The 15874-nt window shown below is 44.0% G+C and overlaps 1 protein-coding gene across 3 annotated transcripts in view; it reads right to left on the bottom strand.

Annotated features, from left to right (window-relative positions):
* Nucleotides 1–15874, bottom strand: part of LOC137658465 (ras-related protein Rab-24-like) — a 52522-nt gene that overhangs the window by 14884 nt on the left and 21764 nt on the right. For all 3 annotated transcript variants that reach the window (XM_068393199.1, XM_068393200.1, XM_068393198.1), the window contains exon 3: nt 3270–3429. In XM_068393199.1, the coding sequence (XP_068249300.1) occupies nt 3270–3429 (160 nt within the window). The remainder of the gene's footprint in view (nt 1–3269; nt 3430–15874) is intronic.

Here is a 15874-nt window from a genome sequence, read left to right as displayed (position 1 = left end):
CACACTGGGTCGCATCGGTGGAGGAACCACCTCAACTGGCAGACGCGAGTAGGTTACCTCAGCTTCAATAGGGCGCACAACCGACCGGTTGGAAGGTTGTTGGCCAGAAGGTTCGGTAGCAACCTTCTCCGCATTAAAGTCCTCTATCAAGGACGCAAGCTTGGACTGCATGTCTTGCAGCAAAGCCCATTTAGGGTCTACAGGAGCAGGTGTGGCAACAGACGGGGTTAGCGACTGAGGCGGTACCGTTTACCATCCCTGAAAGCCTTGTTATGCGTGACATAATTGTACAGCAAAACTTCAAAGGCTCGAAAACAGCTGTGAAGTTGACCTGCAAACAACTTGGAGCGTCTCCTGGCCAGGCGCCAGGGAGAGTCTACGAGAATTGAGAAGTCTATCTGGGCAGAGGCATGAACTCCCAAGCCGAGAACTTCTCTCGTGTCATATCAGACTCTCGCTCTATAAACCAGTTTAAAAGAAGGGAAAGCAAAGGCTGTATCCCCCAAACTCCTCCTGGTGAAAAACCAGTCGCCTAGCCAACGTAAAGCTCTCTAGGAGAGCGAGAGAGCACTAGCTTAAAAACAACGGCTTCGAAGTAGCTAGGCCTAGTGTAAGCTCTGACGTTTAGGCGAACGAGGAGCAGCAGTTACAAAAAGATCCGGACAAAGATCCTTAAAAAAAAACATCATGATTTAATTAAAGTCCATAGGAGGCTAAGCAGCTTTAGGCTCCTCTCCATCTGACAGAGTCCTCAAGGGAATATCAGTAGGAGGGGGAACAGCAACTTCCTCATCTACAGGAACCTTGTCCGATAAAAGCTGAGTCTCAAGCAAGGGAGAGACCTACCGTGGTGGCAATGCTTTACAAGCAGAGTCCACACTCACTGGTGCATTAGTAGCAGACCAGAACGCAACGTCATGTAACTGCTTGACAGTCTGTGAACTGTCAACAACTGAACTGTCAACAACAACAGGTGCGTGAGGACGCACAGCGTCCACTCGAGACTGCTTTGACTGCCTAGACTGAGCAGTCAAAACAACTCTAGAATGCGGAGGTTGACGCACAGCGTCAAAACAAGTCAACTCCGATTGTTAGTGAACGTCTTGAACGTCAACAGGAGCATCAGCAAGTGGCCTAACGTCCAAATGCGGCTGAAAAACCACACGAGACCGCATCCAGTGTGGTTCTAAACAACCTGACTGACGTGACTAAGCTACGCCAACGTCAACAGTAAGCACAAAGGAACGTTAGGTTGGCTGAAAGCCAGGATATCGATGAGATAAACGGCTAGACTCAACGGACTAATCGGCAGAATAGTCTTCCATAAGGGAGGCAAGCATATACTGCATGTCTTGCCATACAACCCATTAAGGATCAACGGAAATGGTTGTGGTAAGAGACGAGGGTAACGTCTGTGACCGCAACACTTTGCCTACAAAAAAAGACTCTCGTAGTCTGTGTTACGCTTTTGTTAGGCGGCGAGCAGTTATCCGATGACTGCATAGGGTCAGAGCTGTCCTAATGGTTGTAACCAGGACACTGGACCTGTCCTGAAAGGACTGACTTTCGCTTAAGGGCTTCGAAACCTTGTGACAGGTTTCTTATGCGAAAAGCCTTCGGATGACGAGGAGAAACAACGTCTCTCTCGTTTTATGGTAGGGGAGATCTTGGTAAGATACACCCGATACCATAGAGGGAAAACGTCTGTTCGTTGGTCAAGGCCTCTCGAACCCATAAGTCGTTTGACATTACTTCTCCCCTGGGCTTGGGAGCATGTAAGAGGTCCCGGACTAGGTGAACGACAGGCACGAACAGACGAACCCTCGGACGCAACACTGTAACACTTTGCGCATATCACTTTATCACTTCGATTTTCTGTTTTGCACTTATTTCACTGAAATCGAAACTTTTACTGATTTCTACCTGAAACACGCAATTCTACCCTTCATTAAAAGGTAGTAATTGCGAAATCAGTCGTATAATGCAACATTAATACCAGCAAAAAACAGAAAACATATTTTAAGATAAAAAAAATCAGTGGCTGGGAAAGAGACTAAACGCTAGTTCATATAACTACGTTTTCAATCTCTCACCGCACATAGCCTGGGGACGAGAATAAAAAACTAAAACGTTTTATCCTTCCTCCCCTTACAGCGACTAGGGACGAGAGTAACACGAGAACAACGTTACCCGCTTGAACAGAAGGTTTTCTCTCCTCTCTCTCCCTCCGTCTCTATCTCTCTCTTTCTCTCTTGATTTCGCACCTAAGAGAAGAGCCCAATTATATTTAGTCAAAAAAACATGTTATTTGACTAAAGGAAAAAACTGAAAGGTTTTTCAAATAAAAAGTTCCTTTAAAATAGAATTTAAAACATTTAAGCTAAGAAAGAATGAACAAAACGTCAGAATCGATTTACTCTTACTGCAAAGTGAAACCGTGATACACTCTCTCTCTATCTTAACGATAGAGCGCATGTTGAACGTCCTGAACATCAACAACTGCGTAGCATAAATAAACTAAACGTTAGTTCATCTTTGAAAACAGTACGAAGACTATCAAAGAAATTCTTTCATAAAATATAATATTTAAAAAGTTTTAAATCCTTAGCTCTTTAAAAGCTAATTACGATATAAAGGGCTCAACGTTGATTAACTTCGGTTTCCAAGTTAGGACCGCCTACTCTCAGGAAAGGTCTATATAAACAAAACATTAAAAATATTTTTATATGCTTATAATAAATGGAAAGTTAATCGAAGAGGCCTAATAAAGGCGGAGAGATATAAAATATATAGAGGAAAATCTATAACGTGATATAATTACTAAAAGCCTAAACACACTTCCGTCTAAGGGAAGGGTCGGCCATTTAAAAGTGAAAGAAAGCCCATACTCTCTTTGTCACCATAATTAAATCTATCCAAAACGAATTCAAGATTTAAGATGAAGATAAAACACCTGCATAGCGAAAGCTCAAAACTAGAATAAAGTACTTCACCAATTAGTTGTGAAAAAACTCCAGTTTAGCAACAGCGAGTAAGTACGTCTTGTCGATAGCTCGACAGAGAGAAAATTGAGTTCTTTGTTTACATTGAGTACTGGGTATCTGGACGACAGATGGCGCTGTTGGGCACACCCGCAACCTGTGTAGCGATCGCTGGCGAATTTTACCTTAGAGTTTTCTGTCCAGTAACAGAGTTGCAGCTATTATAATCACCGGCTAAGTTAAATATTGAAAATTATGAAGTTGGATGGCAAAAAGGGGAATACTTACCTCTTCTTATTGGTAATGTCATAGCATATCACAGCTGCTTTTGCATCTCTATAATAAATGCGGCTCATCGCTTCATATCTTTCACTCCCTGCTGTGTCCCAGAGGCCTAAACAGATTTTCCTTCCTTCTATGTTCATATAACGGGCTCCAAAAGCAGCACCTGAAAGATGTTCTATACTGTATATACATAATTTGTAATTTAGATATGTATTTCTAGATTAACTTTCTTTGCCACCTATTTGTCCATTAACATTCTTCTAAGACAAAATTTAACGCATTGTGGGAAAAAACAATTTTAATAAAATTTCTTATTTCTATACATACTGTACTTACATGACTTTCACATTGCTTCTTTTCCAAAAGCCTGTTTTAATCGACACTACCCATAAAATTTTTCCACTTTCTTTATCTTCAATGAATGCACACCCTTAACAAGGGAATGGAACTTTCTGGCAGTAGGGGGTCAAAAGCCTCTATTATGCTACTTTTCAATTTTGAAGTACTGTACACATTACCCCTCCTATTAATACTGAGTCAGTGAGGAGGAATGTGGGCATGTATATGAACATCAGGTGAGTATAGAAATAGGAAATTTTATTAAAATTCTGTTTGTTTCTATGAATCTTCCTTGAGGTTCATAGTGATGACTCCAACACTCTGCAGCAGGTAGGGCACAATTGAAGGAAAGAGAGGGATAATGTTAAGTACAAGTAATGCAATGAAGTTAGGGATTACTGACATTGTCTAAGTTACTTGTTCAGAATACTTTCATAAACTGTTCAAACTACGGTTTGAAATGCAGGTCTCCAGATTGTTAACTAACTTAATCAAGAATACTCTACAATACTGTAGATTGCCTATAAATGTTACTTTTGATCCACTTGATAATTGTGAATGATTCAAAATCAAATATTAAATACAACCCCATAAAGGTACAGTATTCGTAAATAAGCAAGTACAGTAATAAATTAACTGAACTCGAAATTAATTAGACCATAGCCCCTGTAGCAGAAGAGCATGCTTCCTTAAGGTAATGTTTGATAAACAATGATTTGGCACACCATTGAGCTGTTGCTAAAACTTCTTCCAAAGAAAGATTACTACGCTACAAAAATTAAGGAAAGTAGCTGCACTCCTATTATCATGTACCTTCACTTTCAAGCATTCCATGACTCTTTGATCTAATTCCTTATGTGCCTCAACAACCAAACATTTAACACGGAATGACATACCATTTTTGGTTAGCAGGCGATTAAGAGATCCTCAGCCCAGAGAACAAATTAAGAACGCCACCTCTATTACATTTTGTTTTGTTCAGATACAACTGTACTGCTTTTACTGGACAAAGAAAACAACTCTCTAACTGTCATCATCCAATTTTAGTTTAAAGAATGTTAAAAAGAAAACAGACAGAATTAAGCTTAGCCTTAAAATCCTTCTGGGGTCTGACGAAAAGTAAGAGATAAGATTATTTTGTGTTCTCCGAAGCCTATCTTGACTACCAACTCTTGTGATTCACTTATGCGTTTAGCCAACGCTAGAGCCAACAGAAAAATTGTTTTAGTCGTGATATCCTTAAGAAATAGATTTTCCATTGGTTCAAATCTCGCCCCTTTTATATAACTGTAAAACCACAGCCAAATTCCAGAAAATTGCCCTTACTTCAGATGTATATAAATACTGAAGGATCTGAAAACATTTGGTATAATACCTGAAACGTATAGACCTAATCCCCAATAATTCAGTACACAATTGAGCTTGGATCTACATCCCTGAATGGCTGTAACAGAAATTTTCTCGTAAAAAAGAAAACAAAAAATTCTAACAAGATTATCCAGGTCAGTTCTAGTCATGGACAGACTTCTAACTTTGCACAAATGAAAATAAATCCTACATTGTCTTTGATATAATTTATAGGTAGACTGTCTTTTAGAACTTATAATAGATAGTCAAGAGGATTTGAAAACCCTGTTTCTGGGAATATGGTGTACAGTCTCCATGCTGTCAGATACAGCAAGCATGGGTTTGGATGTAGCACCTTTGATATTGGTTGTTTGAATAAATCAATTCTGTACAGCAAGTCAGCAACCTTCTAGGATGGTCCGAAAATAGGGCCCACACATTTGTGAACCATTCCTTCTGAGGCCAGAAAGGGAATATCAGTGTCATCCTGCTTTTCACAGAGCTCTTAAACTTATTTAGCACCTGCAAAATCAGGGCAAACGGAGGAAATGTATAAAGATCCAGATTTGACTGGTTTTGTAACAGGGCATCTCCTTTCCAAGCTAAGGGATCTGGCACAGGGTAACAAAACCTCTCTATCTTTTTTTGTCAGTGATGTAGTAAACATGTCTCCACTCGGGCAACCCCACCACTTTCAAATCTCTTGAAAACATAAAAAAAAGTCTTACATATTCTTTCCACATTCTCTTCTGTTCTCATACACCTGACAACACTGAGATTACCAAACAATTCTTCTTTGTTCTAGGGATTACTACTGCACTGTAATTGTTCAATTGCTACTTTCACCCAGGTAAAGGTAGAAGAGACTCTTTAGCTAAGGTAAGCAGCTCTTCTAGGACACTCCAAAATCAAACTAATCTTCTCTAGTCTTTAATAGTGTCATAGCCTCTGTACCATGGTCTTCCATTGTCCTGGGGTAGAGTTCTCTAGCTTGAGAATACACTCAGGCACACTATTTTATCTTATTTCTTTTTTTTAAGTTTTAATAGTTTAAATATGAAAGATCTATCAAATATATTATTTCTCTTGTAGTTTATTTATTCAGTTACTTCCTTTCCTTACAGGGTTTTTTCCCTGTTGGAGCCCTTGGGATTATGGCATCCTGCTTTTCTAACTAGGGTTGAAGCTTAGCTAGTAGTAATAATAATAATAATAATAATAATAACAATAATAATAATAATAATAATAATAATAATAATAATAATAATAATAATAATGATATAATGATAATACCAACACAAAAAACATAATAATAACTGATGCTGTGACACACAGCTAGTTGTCCTGAAGGGGCATAAGTCTTATACCAACTGTTGGGCAGCCACAACAGGACTTAAAGAAAAGGTATCTAAGGACCTTTAGGTAGTGAGTAGTGAAGGTAGTCTGTCTCTTCCAGCCACCTGCTTTAAGTATGATATTTTAATTATAAAATAAATTTTTGAATATACTTTCCCGGTGAATATATAATAGCTGCAACTCTGTTGCTCGACAGACACATACAGTAAAAACTCGCCAGCGATCGCTATACAGGTTGCGGGTGTGCCCACCAGCGCCAACTGTCGGCCAGATACCACTCTCGATGTAAACAAAGACTCAATTTCTTCTCATCCCACTGCGTCTCTATTGGGGAGGAAGGGAGGGTCGTTTAATTTATATATTCACCGGGTAAGTATATTCAAAAATTTATTTTATAATTAAAATATCATTTTTAAATATTTAACTTAGCCGGTGAATATATAATAGCTGATTCACACCCAAGGAGGTGGGTAGAGACCAGTTCAATATGTTTACATCGTATAAGCTAAGAGTTTTTTATTTCATTTTGACAGTTATCAATATAACAAAACCAAAATAAATAGGTACCTGGTAAGGAAGTCGACTTAGACGATTACTCTGCCTTGTAAGTACGTCTTCCTTACGGAGCCCAGCGATCCTCTTAAGATGCTGACAGACCCCCAGGAGCTGAAGTATCAAGGGCTGCAACCCATACAACAGGACCTCATCAAACCCCTAATCTGGGCGCTCTCAAGAAATGACTTTGACCACCCGCCAAATCAACCAGGATGCGAAAGGCTTCTTAGCCTTCCGGACAACCCATAAAAACAACATTAAAACATTTCAAGAGAAAGATTAAAAGGATATGGAATTAGGGAATTGTAGTGGTTGAGCCCTCACCCACTACTGCAGTTGCTGCTACGAATTGTCCCAGTGTGTAGCAGTTCTCGTAAAGAGACTGGACATCTTTCAAGTAAAATGACGCGAACACTGACTTGCTTCTCCAATAGGTTGCGTCCATGATACTTTGCAGAGATCTATTTTGCTTAAAGGCCACGGAAGTTGCTACAGCTCTAACCTCGTGCGTCTTAACCTTAAGCAAAGATCGGTCTTCCTCACTCAAGTGTGAATGAGCTTCTCGTATTAACAATCTGATAAAATATGACAAAGCATTCTTTGACATAGGCAAGGATGGTTTCTTAACCGAACACCATAACGCTTCAGATTGGCCTCGTAAAGGTTTAGTACGCTTTAAATAGAACTTAAGAGCTCTAACAGGGCATAAGACTCTTTCTAGTTCATTGCCTACGATCTCCGATAAGCTGGGAATATCGAAAGATTTAGGCTAAGGACGAGAAGGTAGCTCATTTTTGGCTAGAAAACCAAGTTGCAGAGAACAAGTAGCTTTTTCTGACGAAAATCCGATGTTCTTGCTGAAGGCATGAAGCTCACTGACTCTTTTGGCCGAGGCTAAGCATACCAGGAAAAGTCTTAAGAGTGAGATCTTTCAGGGAGGCTGACTGTAAAGGCTCAAACCTGTCTGACATGAGGAATCTTAGGACCACGTCTAAATTCCACCCAGGAGTAGCCAAACGACGCTCCTTAGTGGTCTCGAAAGACTTAAGGAGGTCTTGCAGATCTTTATTGTTGGAAAGATCTAAGCCTCTATGCCGGAAGACCGAGGCCAACATGCTTCTGTAGCCCTTGATAGTGGGAGCTGAAAGGGATCATCCTTTTCTCAGGTATAAGAGAAAATCAGCTATTTGGGCTACAGAGGTACTGGTCGAGGATACGGAAACTGACTTGCACCAGTCTCGGAAGACTTCCCACTTCGATTGGTAGACTCTAATGGTAGACGCTCTCCTTGCTCTAGCAATCGCACTGGCTGCCTCCTTCAAAAAGCCTCTAGCTCTCGAGAGTCTTTCGATAGTCTGAAGGCAGTCAGACGAAGAGCGTGGAGGCTTTGGTGTACCTTCTTTACGTGTGGCTGACGTAGAAGGTCTACTCTTAGAGGAAGACTTCTGGGAACGTCTACTAACCATCGAAGTACCTCGGTGAACCATTCTCTCGCGGGCCAGAGGGGAGCAACTAACGTCAACCTTGTCCCTTCGTGAGAGGCGAATTTCTGCAGCACCTTGTTGACAATCTTGAATGGTGGGAATGCGTAAAGATCCAGATGTGACCAATCTAGGAAGAAGGCATCTATATGTATTGCTGCTGGGTCCGGGACTGGAGAGCAGTAGATTGGAAGCCTCTTGGTCAGCGAGGTTGCAAAGAGATCTATGGTGGGTTGACCCCAAGTCGCCCAAAGTCTCTTGCACACATCCTTGTGGAGGGTCCATTCGGTTGGAATTACTTGACCTTTCCGACTGAGACAATCTGCTAGGACGTTCAAGTCGCCCTGGATGAACCTCGTTACTAGGGAGATGCCTCGATCTTTTGACCAGATGAGCAGGTCCCTTGCGATCTCGTACAACGTCAGTGAGTGGGTACCTCCGTTTGGAAATGTACGCCAAGGCCGTGGTGTTGTCCGAGTTTACTTCCACCACTTTGCCTCGAAGGAGATACTCGAAGCTTATCAAGGCCAGATGAACCGCCAAAAGCTCCTTGCTATTGATATGCATGCTCCTCTGACTCGAGTTCCACAGACCTGAGCATTCCCGACCGTCCAGCATCGGACTTGGGCTGGGGCGCGACGCCCCAGCCCAAGTCCGATGCGTCCGAGAAGAGAACGTGGTTGGGTATCTGAACTGCCAGGGGAAGACCCTCTCGTAGGCTGATATTGTCCTTCCACCAAGTCAGACAAGACTTTATCTTTTCGGAAATTGGGATCGAGACCGCCTCTAGCGTCTTGTCCTTTTTCCAGTGAAAAGCCAGATGGAATTGAAGAGGACGGAGGTGTAGCCTTCCTAGTGAGACAAATTGCTCCAGGGATGACAGCGTCCCTACCAGACTCATCCACAGCCTGACTGAGCAGCGTTCTTTCTTCAGCATCTTCTGGATGGAGAGCAGGGCTTGATCTATTCTGGGGGCCGACGGAAAAGCCCGAAAAGCTTGACTGTGAATCTCCATCCCTAAATACAGAATAGTTTGGGATGGGACCAGCTGCGACTTTTCCAAATTGACTAGGAGTCCCAATTCCTTGGTCAGATCTAGAGTCCAATTGAGATCCTTCAGACAGCGACGACTGGAAGAGGCTCTGAGAAGCCAGTCGTCCAAATAAAGGGAGGCTCGGATGTCCGATAAGTGGAGGAATTTCGCCACATTCCTCATAAGCCTCGTAAACACGAGAGGAGCTGTGCTTAGGCCAAAGCACAGGGCCCGAAACTGGTACACCACATCTTCGAAGACGAATCTCAGAAAGGGTTGGGAGTCTGAGTGAATGGGGATGTGGAAGTAGGCGTCCCTTAGATCTAAAGAGACCATCCAGTCTTCCTTTCTGACCGCTGCTAGGACTGACTTTGTGGTCTCCATGGTAAACTTCGTCTTTGTGACAAAGACATTCAGAGCACTGACGTCTAGCACCGGTCTCCAACCTCCTGTCTTCTTTGATACTAGGAAGAGACGGTTGTAAAACCCCGGTGATTGAAGGTCCGAGACTTTGACCACCGCTCCCTTCTCTAGCAAAAGAGACACTTCCAGTTTCAGGGCTTGTCTCTTTTCTTCCTCTCTGTACCTGGGAGAGAGATCGATGGGGGACGTCGCTAGAGGGGGTTGCGTACAAAAGGGATTTTGTACCCCTCTCTGAGCAACCTCACAGATTGTTGATCTGCGCCTCTCTTCTCCCAGGCTTGCCAGAAGTTCTTGAGTCTGGCACCTACTGCTGTCTGAAGTTGCGGGCAGTCAGACTCTGCCCTTAGAGGACTTGGATCCTTTTCTCTTTCCTCTCTTCCCTTCGGCACAAGCACCTCCCCTGCTGGAGGCTCTGCCACGAAAGGGCGGGATAAACCGAGACGCTGGAGTGTCTATCCTAGGTCTAGCAGACAATGTAGGCAAAGGGGGAGCTTTGCGAGCCGAGGACGCAACTAGATCGTGGGTGTCCTTCTGCACTAAAGACACGGCAATTTCCTTAACCAAGACTTCAGGAAACAGGCACTTGGACAAGGGCGCAAAGAGAAGCTCAGATCTTTGGCATGGCGTCACTCCAGCAGACAGGAAAGAACATAGAGACTCTCGTTTCTTCAGGACTCCGGACGTGAATGAAGCGGCAAGTTCGTTGGATCCATCACGGATGGCCTTGTCCATGCAGGACATAATGAGTAAGGAAACATCCTCATCAGCAGAAGAGATTTTCCTACTCAGGGCTCCTAAACACCAGTCTAGGAAGTTAAAGACTTCGGACCCCCTAAATATACCTTTAAGAAGGTGGTCCAGGTCCGAGGGTGACCAACAAATCTTCGAGCGTCTCATGGCAAGGCGGCGGGGAGAGTCTACAAGACTTGAGAAGTCGCCCTGGGCAGAGGCAGGAACTCCCAAGCCGAGAACTTCTCCCGTGGCATACCAGACGCTCGATCTAGACGAGAGTTTAGATGGGGGGAAGGCAAATGCTGTCTTCCCTAAACTCCTCTTGGTCTCTAACCAATCGCCTAACAGCCGTAAAGCTCTCTTGGATAAGCGAGAGAGAACGAGTTTAGTAAAGGCAGGCATGGTAGTAGGAACGCCTAAGACAAACTCTGATGGCGGCGAACGAGGAGCCACAGAAATAAAGTGGTCAGGGAACAACTCCTTAAACACAGCCATGACTTTTCTAAAGTCCAAGGATGGTTGAACTGCTTTAGGCTCATCAAGTTCTGAAGGTTGATCCTCAGGATGTGGTTCAGCAACGTCCTCATCTGACAGTTCCTCATCCGATAACTGATGAGAAAACGGCAAAGGTGTGGGCAACGTTTGACTCGCCGAGTCCGGTCGCACTGGTGCATACGTGACGGAGCCGGACGCAGCGTCATGGAACTGCTGAACAGTCTGGGAACTGTCAACAACCACAGGTGCGCGAGGACGCACAGCGTCCACCCGAGACTGTTTAGACCGTCTGGGTTGTGCAGTCAACACCATACCGGGTTGCGGAGGTTGACGCACCGCGTCAAAACAAGTCACCTCTGATGGTTGATGAACGTCCTGAACGTCACCAACCACATCCGTGCGTTGCCTAACGTCAACGTGCGGCTGGAAAGCCACACTGGGTCGCATCGGTGGAGGTACTATCCCAAATGGTTGACGCGAGAAAGCTACCTCAACGTCAACAGGACGCACAACAGACCGCTTGGATGGTTGTTGGCCAGTAGGTTCAGCGGCAACCTTCTCCGCATTGTAGTCCTCCATCAAGGACGCAAGCTTGGACTGCATGTCCTGCAGTACCACCCATTTAGGGTCTACGGAAGCAGGTGCGGTAACAGACGGGGTGAGCGACTGAGATGGCACAACTTTGCCTCTCTTAGGCGGCGAGCAGTCATCAGATGACGGCAACGGGTCCGAACTGTCCCAGTGGCTACAACCGGGACGTTGGACTTGTCCTGAAGGGACCGACTTACGTTTTAAAGGTCTGGAGACCTTGGTCCAATGTTTCTTACGAGAAACAACTTCGGACGACGAGGTAAAAATGGGCTCTCTCGTCTTACGTTGGTAGGGGCGATCTTTGAGAGATACGCCTGATACCAAAGAGGGAACGTCTGTTCGCTGATCAAGGCCTCTCGAACCCATGAGTCGTACGACATTGCTTCTCCCCTGGGCTTGGGAGCTTGCAAGAGGTCCCGGACTAGGAGGACGACAGGCACGAACAGACGAACCCTCGAGCGCAACACTGTTCACAACACTTTGCGTAACACTAGGCACTTTGACACTATCCTTCGTGGCACTTTGACACTTGAGTTCCTTAACGTCCGCCATGAGTTGATTTCGGTCACTTGCTAAAGACTCAACTCTCTCCCCCAAGGCATGATTAGCACGCATCATGTCTGCCATCGACGGTTCCTGAGTGCTAGGAGGGGGGTTAGGAACAACCACTACAGGGGAAGGATTAGGTTCAGGGGCATGTGGAGAGGAAAAATCTACCGACCTAGAAGAACTTCTCCTTACCCTATCTCTCTCTAGTCTGCGTGTATATTTCTCAAATTCGATAAAATCGAATTCCGAAAGGCCCACGCATTCCTCACACCGATCTTCCAATTGACAGGTTTTACCCCGACAATTGGAACAAACAGTGTGAGGGTCGAGAGAAGCCTTTGGAAGACGCCTATGACAGTCCCTAGCATTACATTTCCTGAACTTGGGAACTTGTGAAGGGTCAGCCATTTTGAATTAGTCAAGGGAAAATTCCAAAAAACGATCTAAGTCATCAACAATTAATCCGATCCAAAAAAGAGTTCAAGGATTTATTTGAAGAAAAACACCTGTACTGCGAAAGCTCAAACCAAATTAAAGTACTTCACCAAATATGATGGGAAAAACTCCAGGTTCAACAGCGAGTAAAGTACGTCTTGTCGACACGTCGACAGAGAAGAAATTGAGTCTTTGTTTACATCGAGAGTGGTATCTGGCCGACAGTTGGCGCTGGTGGGCACACCCGCAACCTGTATAGCGATCGCTGGCGAGTTTTTACTGTATGTGTCTGTCGAGCAACAGAGTTGCAGCTATTATATATTCACCGGCTAAGTTAAATATTTAAAAACTTGTGTTACCGAGTGATTCTTGTGAAACACTAGGGTTGTGGCAACTCCACAGCTATCATGTGCTTTGAGAGGGGCCCCAGCAGATGCTTTTCCTAAAGATTTATAAGCTCTCATAATTATCTCACGTAACCAGAAAGATGTCGCGTTCTTAGTAACTTTCTTCTTTTGTCCGGTACTCAAAAACAAATTGGGAATACCTGGACAGCAGGGCATAGTCCTCTTTCAGTAAAAATGGACTGCCCTCACAGCACATAGTAACAAACTGTCCAAGTCATCAGATACCTCCTTGATTGATGAGATGGAAAACGAGTCAAACTGATTGTCATAAATGGATGGATTTTGGGCATTAGCTATAAATTCAGATACGAATGAGAAGGGCAAATCTCCATCCCTTGGAGTGTGACACAAGAGATGATAGACCATGAAGCTCGGTCACCAACTTTGACGAGGCCAGGGCGAGGAGGAATACTGTCTTTGAAGTTCTCTGTCCATAGCCTTATGGGCTATGAAGGGGTTCATAAGATGCCATCTTTAGTGACCTTATAACCCTGATCACAAGTATGGTAGGGGGTCTGATTGCCCAAGGTGGACAAAAATTCCTCAAAATTTCTGATCAAAGCAGAGAATTCCCATGAGGAGGAGAGGTCCATTCCCTTCTGTCCAAGTATCTGGCTCAAGGCTCAACAATATTCTTTCACCACCATGATTGAGAAAAGCTTCTCCTCCCATAGAAAAAGTTAAAAGTCTGCAATCAAGGGAATAGTGGCCTTGCCTGGAGCAATGTCCCATCTACAATAACAATTACAGAAGAGGGACCACTTCGCCTGGTAGGCTGCTGTGGAAGACATGTGGAGGTATCCCGAAAGCTGTTAAGCAGTTGGTCTTGAAAAGCCATTTTTTTTAAAGAGATGCTGGATAACCTCCAGCAATGAAGAGACAGGCAATGAACTGTTTTGTGGAACTTCCTCATGTGACGTTTAGAAGGTTTGGTCAAGCTGTGAGCTCTCTAAATACTTCAATGAGCAGATCTAAAAGAACCAGATACCACTCCATGACACCACTTTAGCGTTACTAGAGATGCTCTTAAATCTTTAAAGTCTAAACTTGTTCAAGACCTGATGAACCAGGCAGAACAGGGGAAAGGCATAGACATCCATCCTGTCCCATGGATGCTGGAATGCATCTTATATTACTACGGTTGGGTCGGGGACTGGAGGTCAATACACTGCTAGTTTGTGGTTCAGGTGTGTGGCAAACATATCGATTATCGGGGTACCCCACAAAGTCAAGAGATCCCTCGTCACGAGGAATAAAAGACCATTCTGAATCAACTATCATCTTGAGTTAGCTCAGACTGTCTGCTATCACATTCCTTTCCCCCAATGAACCACACGGGTTACTCCAAAAGACTCCACAAAACTGGGACACATTGTCACGGGGGAGAGGGAAGGCACACCCACAAGCCACCGAAACCCAACAAAAAGCAGAGCCAGATCACAACCACAGACACAGAGGGAGCAGATGATACAGGCACTAAGCCCAAGGCACAAGTGTTGGCATGACGGACACAAGGGAAGGGGTGGGATACACAGGCTAGAACAGGGAATGCGATAATCCTGGCCACTGGGGAAGCACATACTTTGGTCTTGTCAACCGACTTACGCCCAACCTCAGGCTTAAAACCTGGTGCCAGAACAATTTCTGCCAGCATGGGAACCACTATTCAAGGCTTCACAGTCATTTTGGGATGGGGGGAACCACTGAATTAACTGGAACTGGGGCACCACCACGCCTTCCACCACTGGAGTCACCAGGATTTAATGGGTCACCGGTACTGTGCGAACTGAGGCAAGATGTGGCCTTAGTTACAATTTCCCTCAACAAAGTCATGGAAAGCCTACCTGAAAGGCCTCTTTAGTCAAGCTCGTCATCACCAATCTGCAGAAACAGTTGAAAAACTTCCAAAGGGATGCTGTGAAGATTTGAGTGTAACATACATCCCATCAAAACCTTTAAAGTTTGCCAATGCAGATCTGAGGGCTCCTTGCTCCTGATGCATATTTCCCAGAGGGCAACCCAGGGGTGTATACAAGGGATTTTGACGTAGGAAAAATCTATTTCTGGGCGAAGGACCTGTGACGCCCAGTGAATAAGCTCCATTTAGCACTTATTCTTAGGTAATTTACTGCTAAATATACTAGAGAAAAAATGTAAAGGAGTGCTAGGTTAACTAGCTCGCTCACCTATTGGTGTCGGTATAAAATTGGGCGTATATTCCAGAGGTCCCGCACTATTTAGATTAATCCATGACAGAGAACCCCAATAGAGGAGAGCCGTTCAACCTCACTCGGTACTACTAACAATGCATCCGCTCAGAACCCAACTCCTTAGCACCCAAAGTTTGGGGACTCCAAGGGAGAGGAGCTGGGAGGGTTCACTGGGCGTCACAGGTCCTTCGCCCAGAAATAGATTTTTCCTACGTCAAAATCCCTTTTCTGGGCTCGAACCTGTGCCGCCCAGTGAATCTATACAAGAGAAAAATATCACCAAACTTGCAAAATAAAGGAAAAAACATAAGCGTAAGAGAAATACAGGATGCTTTAATCAGAGATGAGTACCAAAAAACAATTATAATGGTATCTTAAATATGAACATAAATCCAATAAGGTAGGTATAATAATGCCGTGAGTGATAATATATACAGATACTCAGGAGCATAAAATTTAAAAATATAATAACAGTATTCAGGTACGAGACCAACGAATACAATAGGGTATAAATGAGGCAGGTAAGAGGGAGAGATAAAGAGTCAAGGCATTAACCTGTGAGTTACTCGGGAGTAACTACGCTCCCTGCGGCTACTGTAGAAAATTTTAGGGCTTCCAAATGTTTAAGGTAGTGTTTCTTGAACACTGACGGTGA

The sequence above is a fragment of the Palaemon carinicauda genome, chromosome 19, assembly GCF_036898095.1.
Source record: "Palaemon carinicauda isolate YSFRI2023 chromosome 19, ASM3689809v2, whole genome shotgun sequence".
In the NCBI taxonomy this organism is placed as follows: Eukaryota; Metazoa; Arthropoda; class Malacostraca; order Decapoda; family Palaemonidae; genus Palaemon; species Palaemon carinicauda.
Note: the sequence above shows the minus strand (reverse complement) of the source record. Positions and strands in the feature narration are given on the sequence as shown.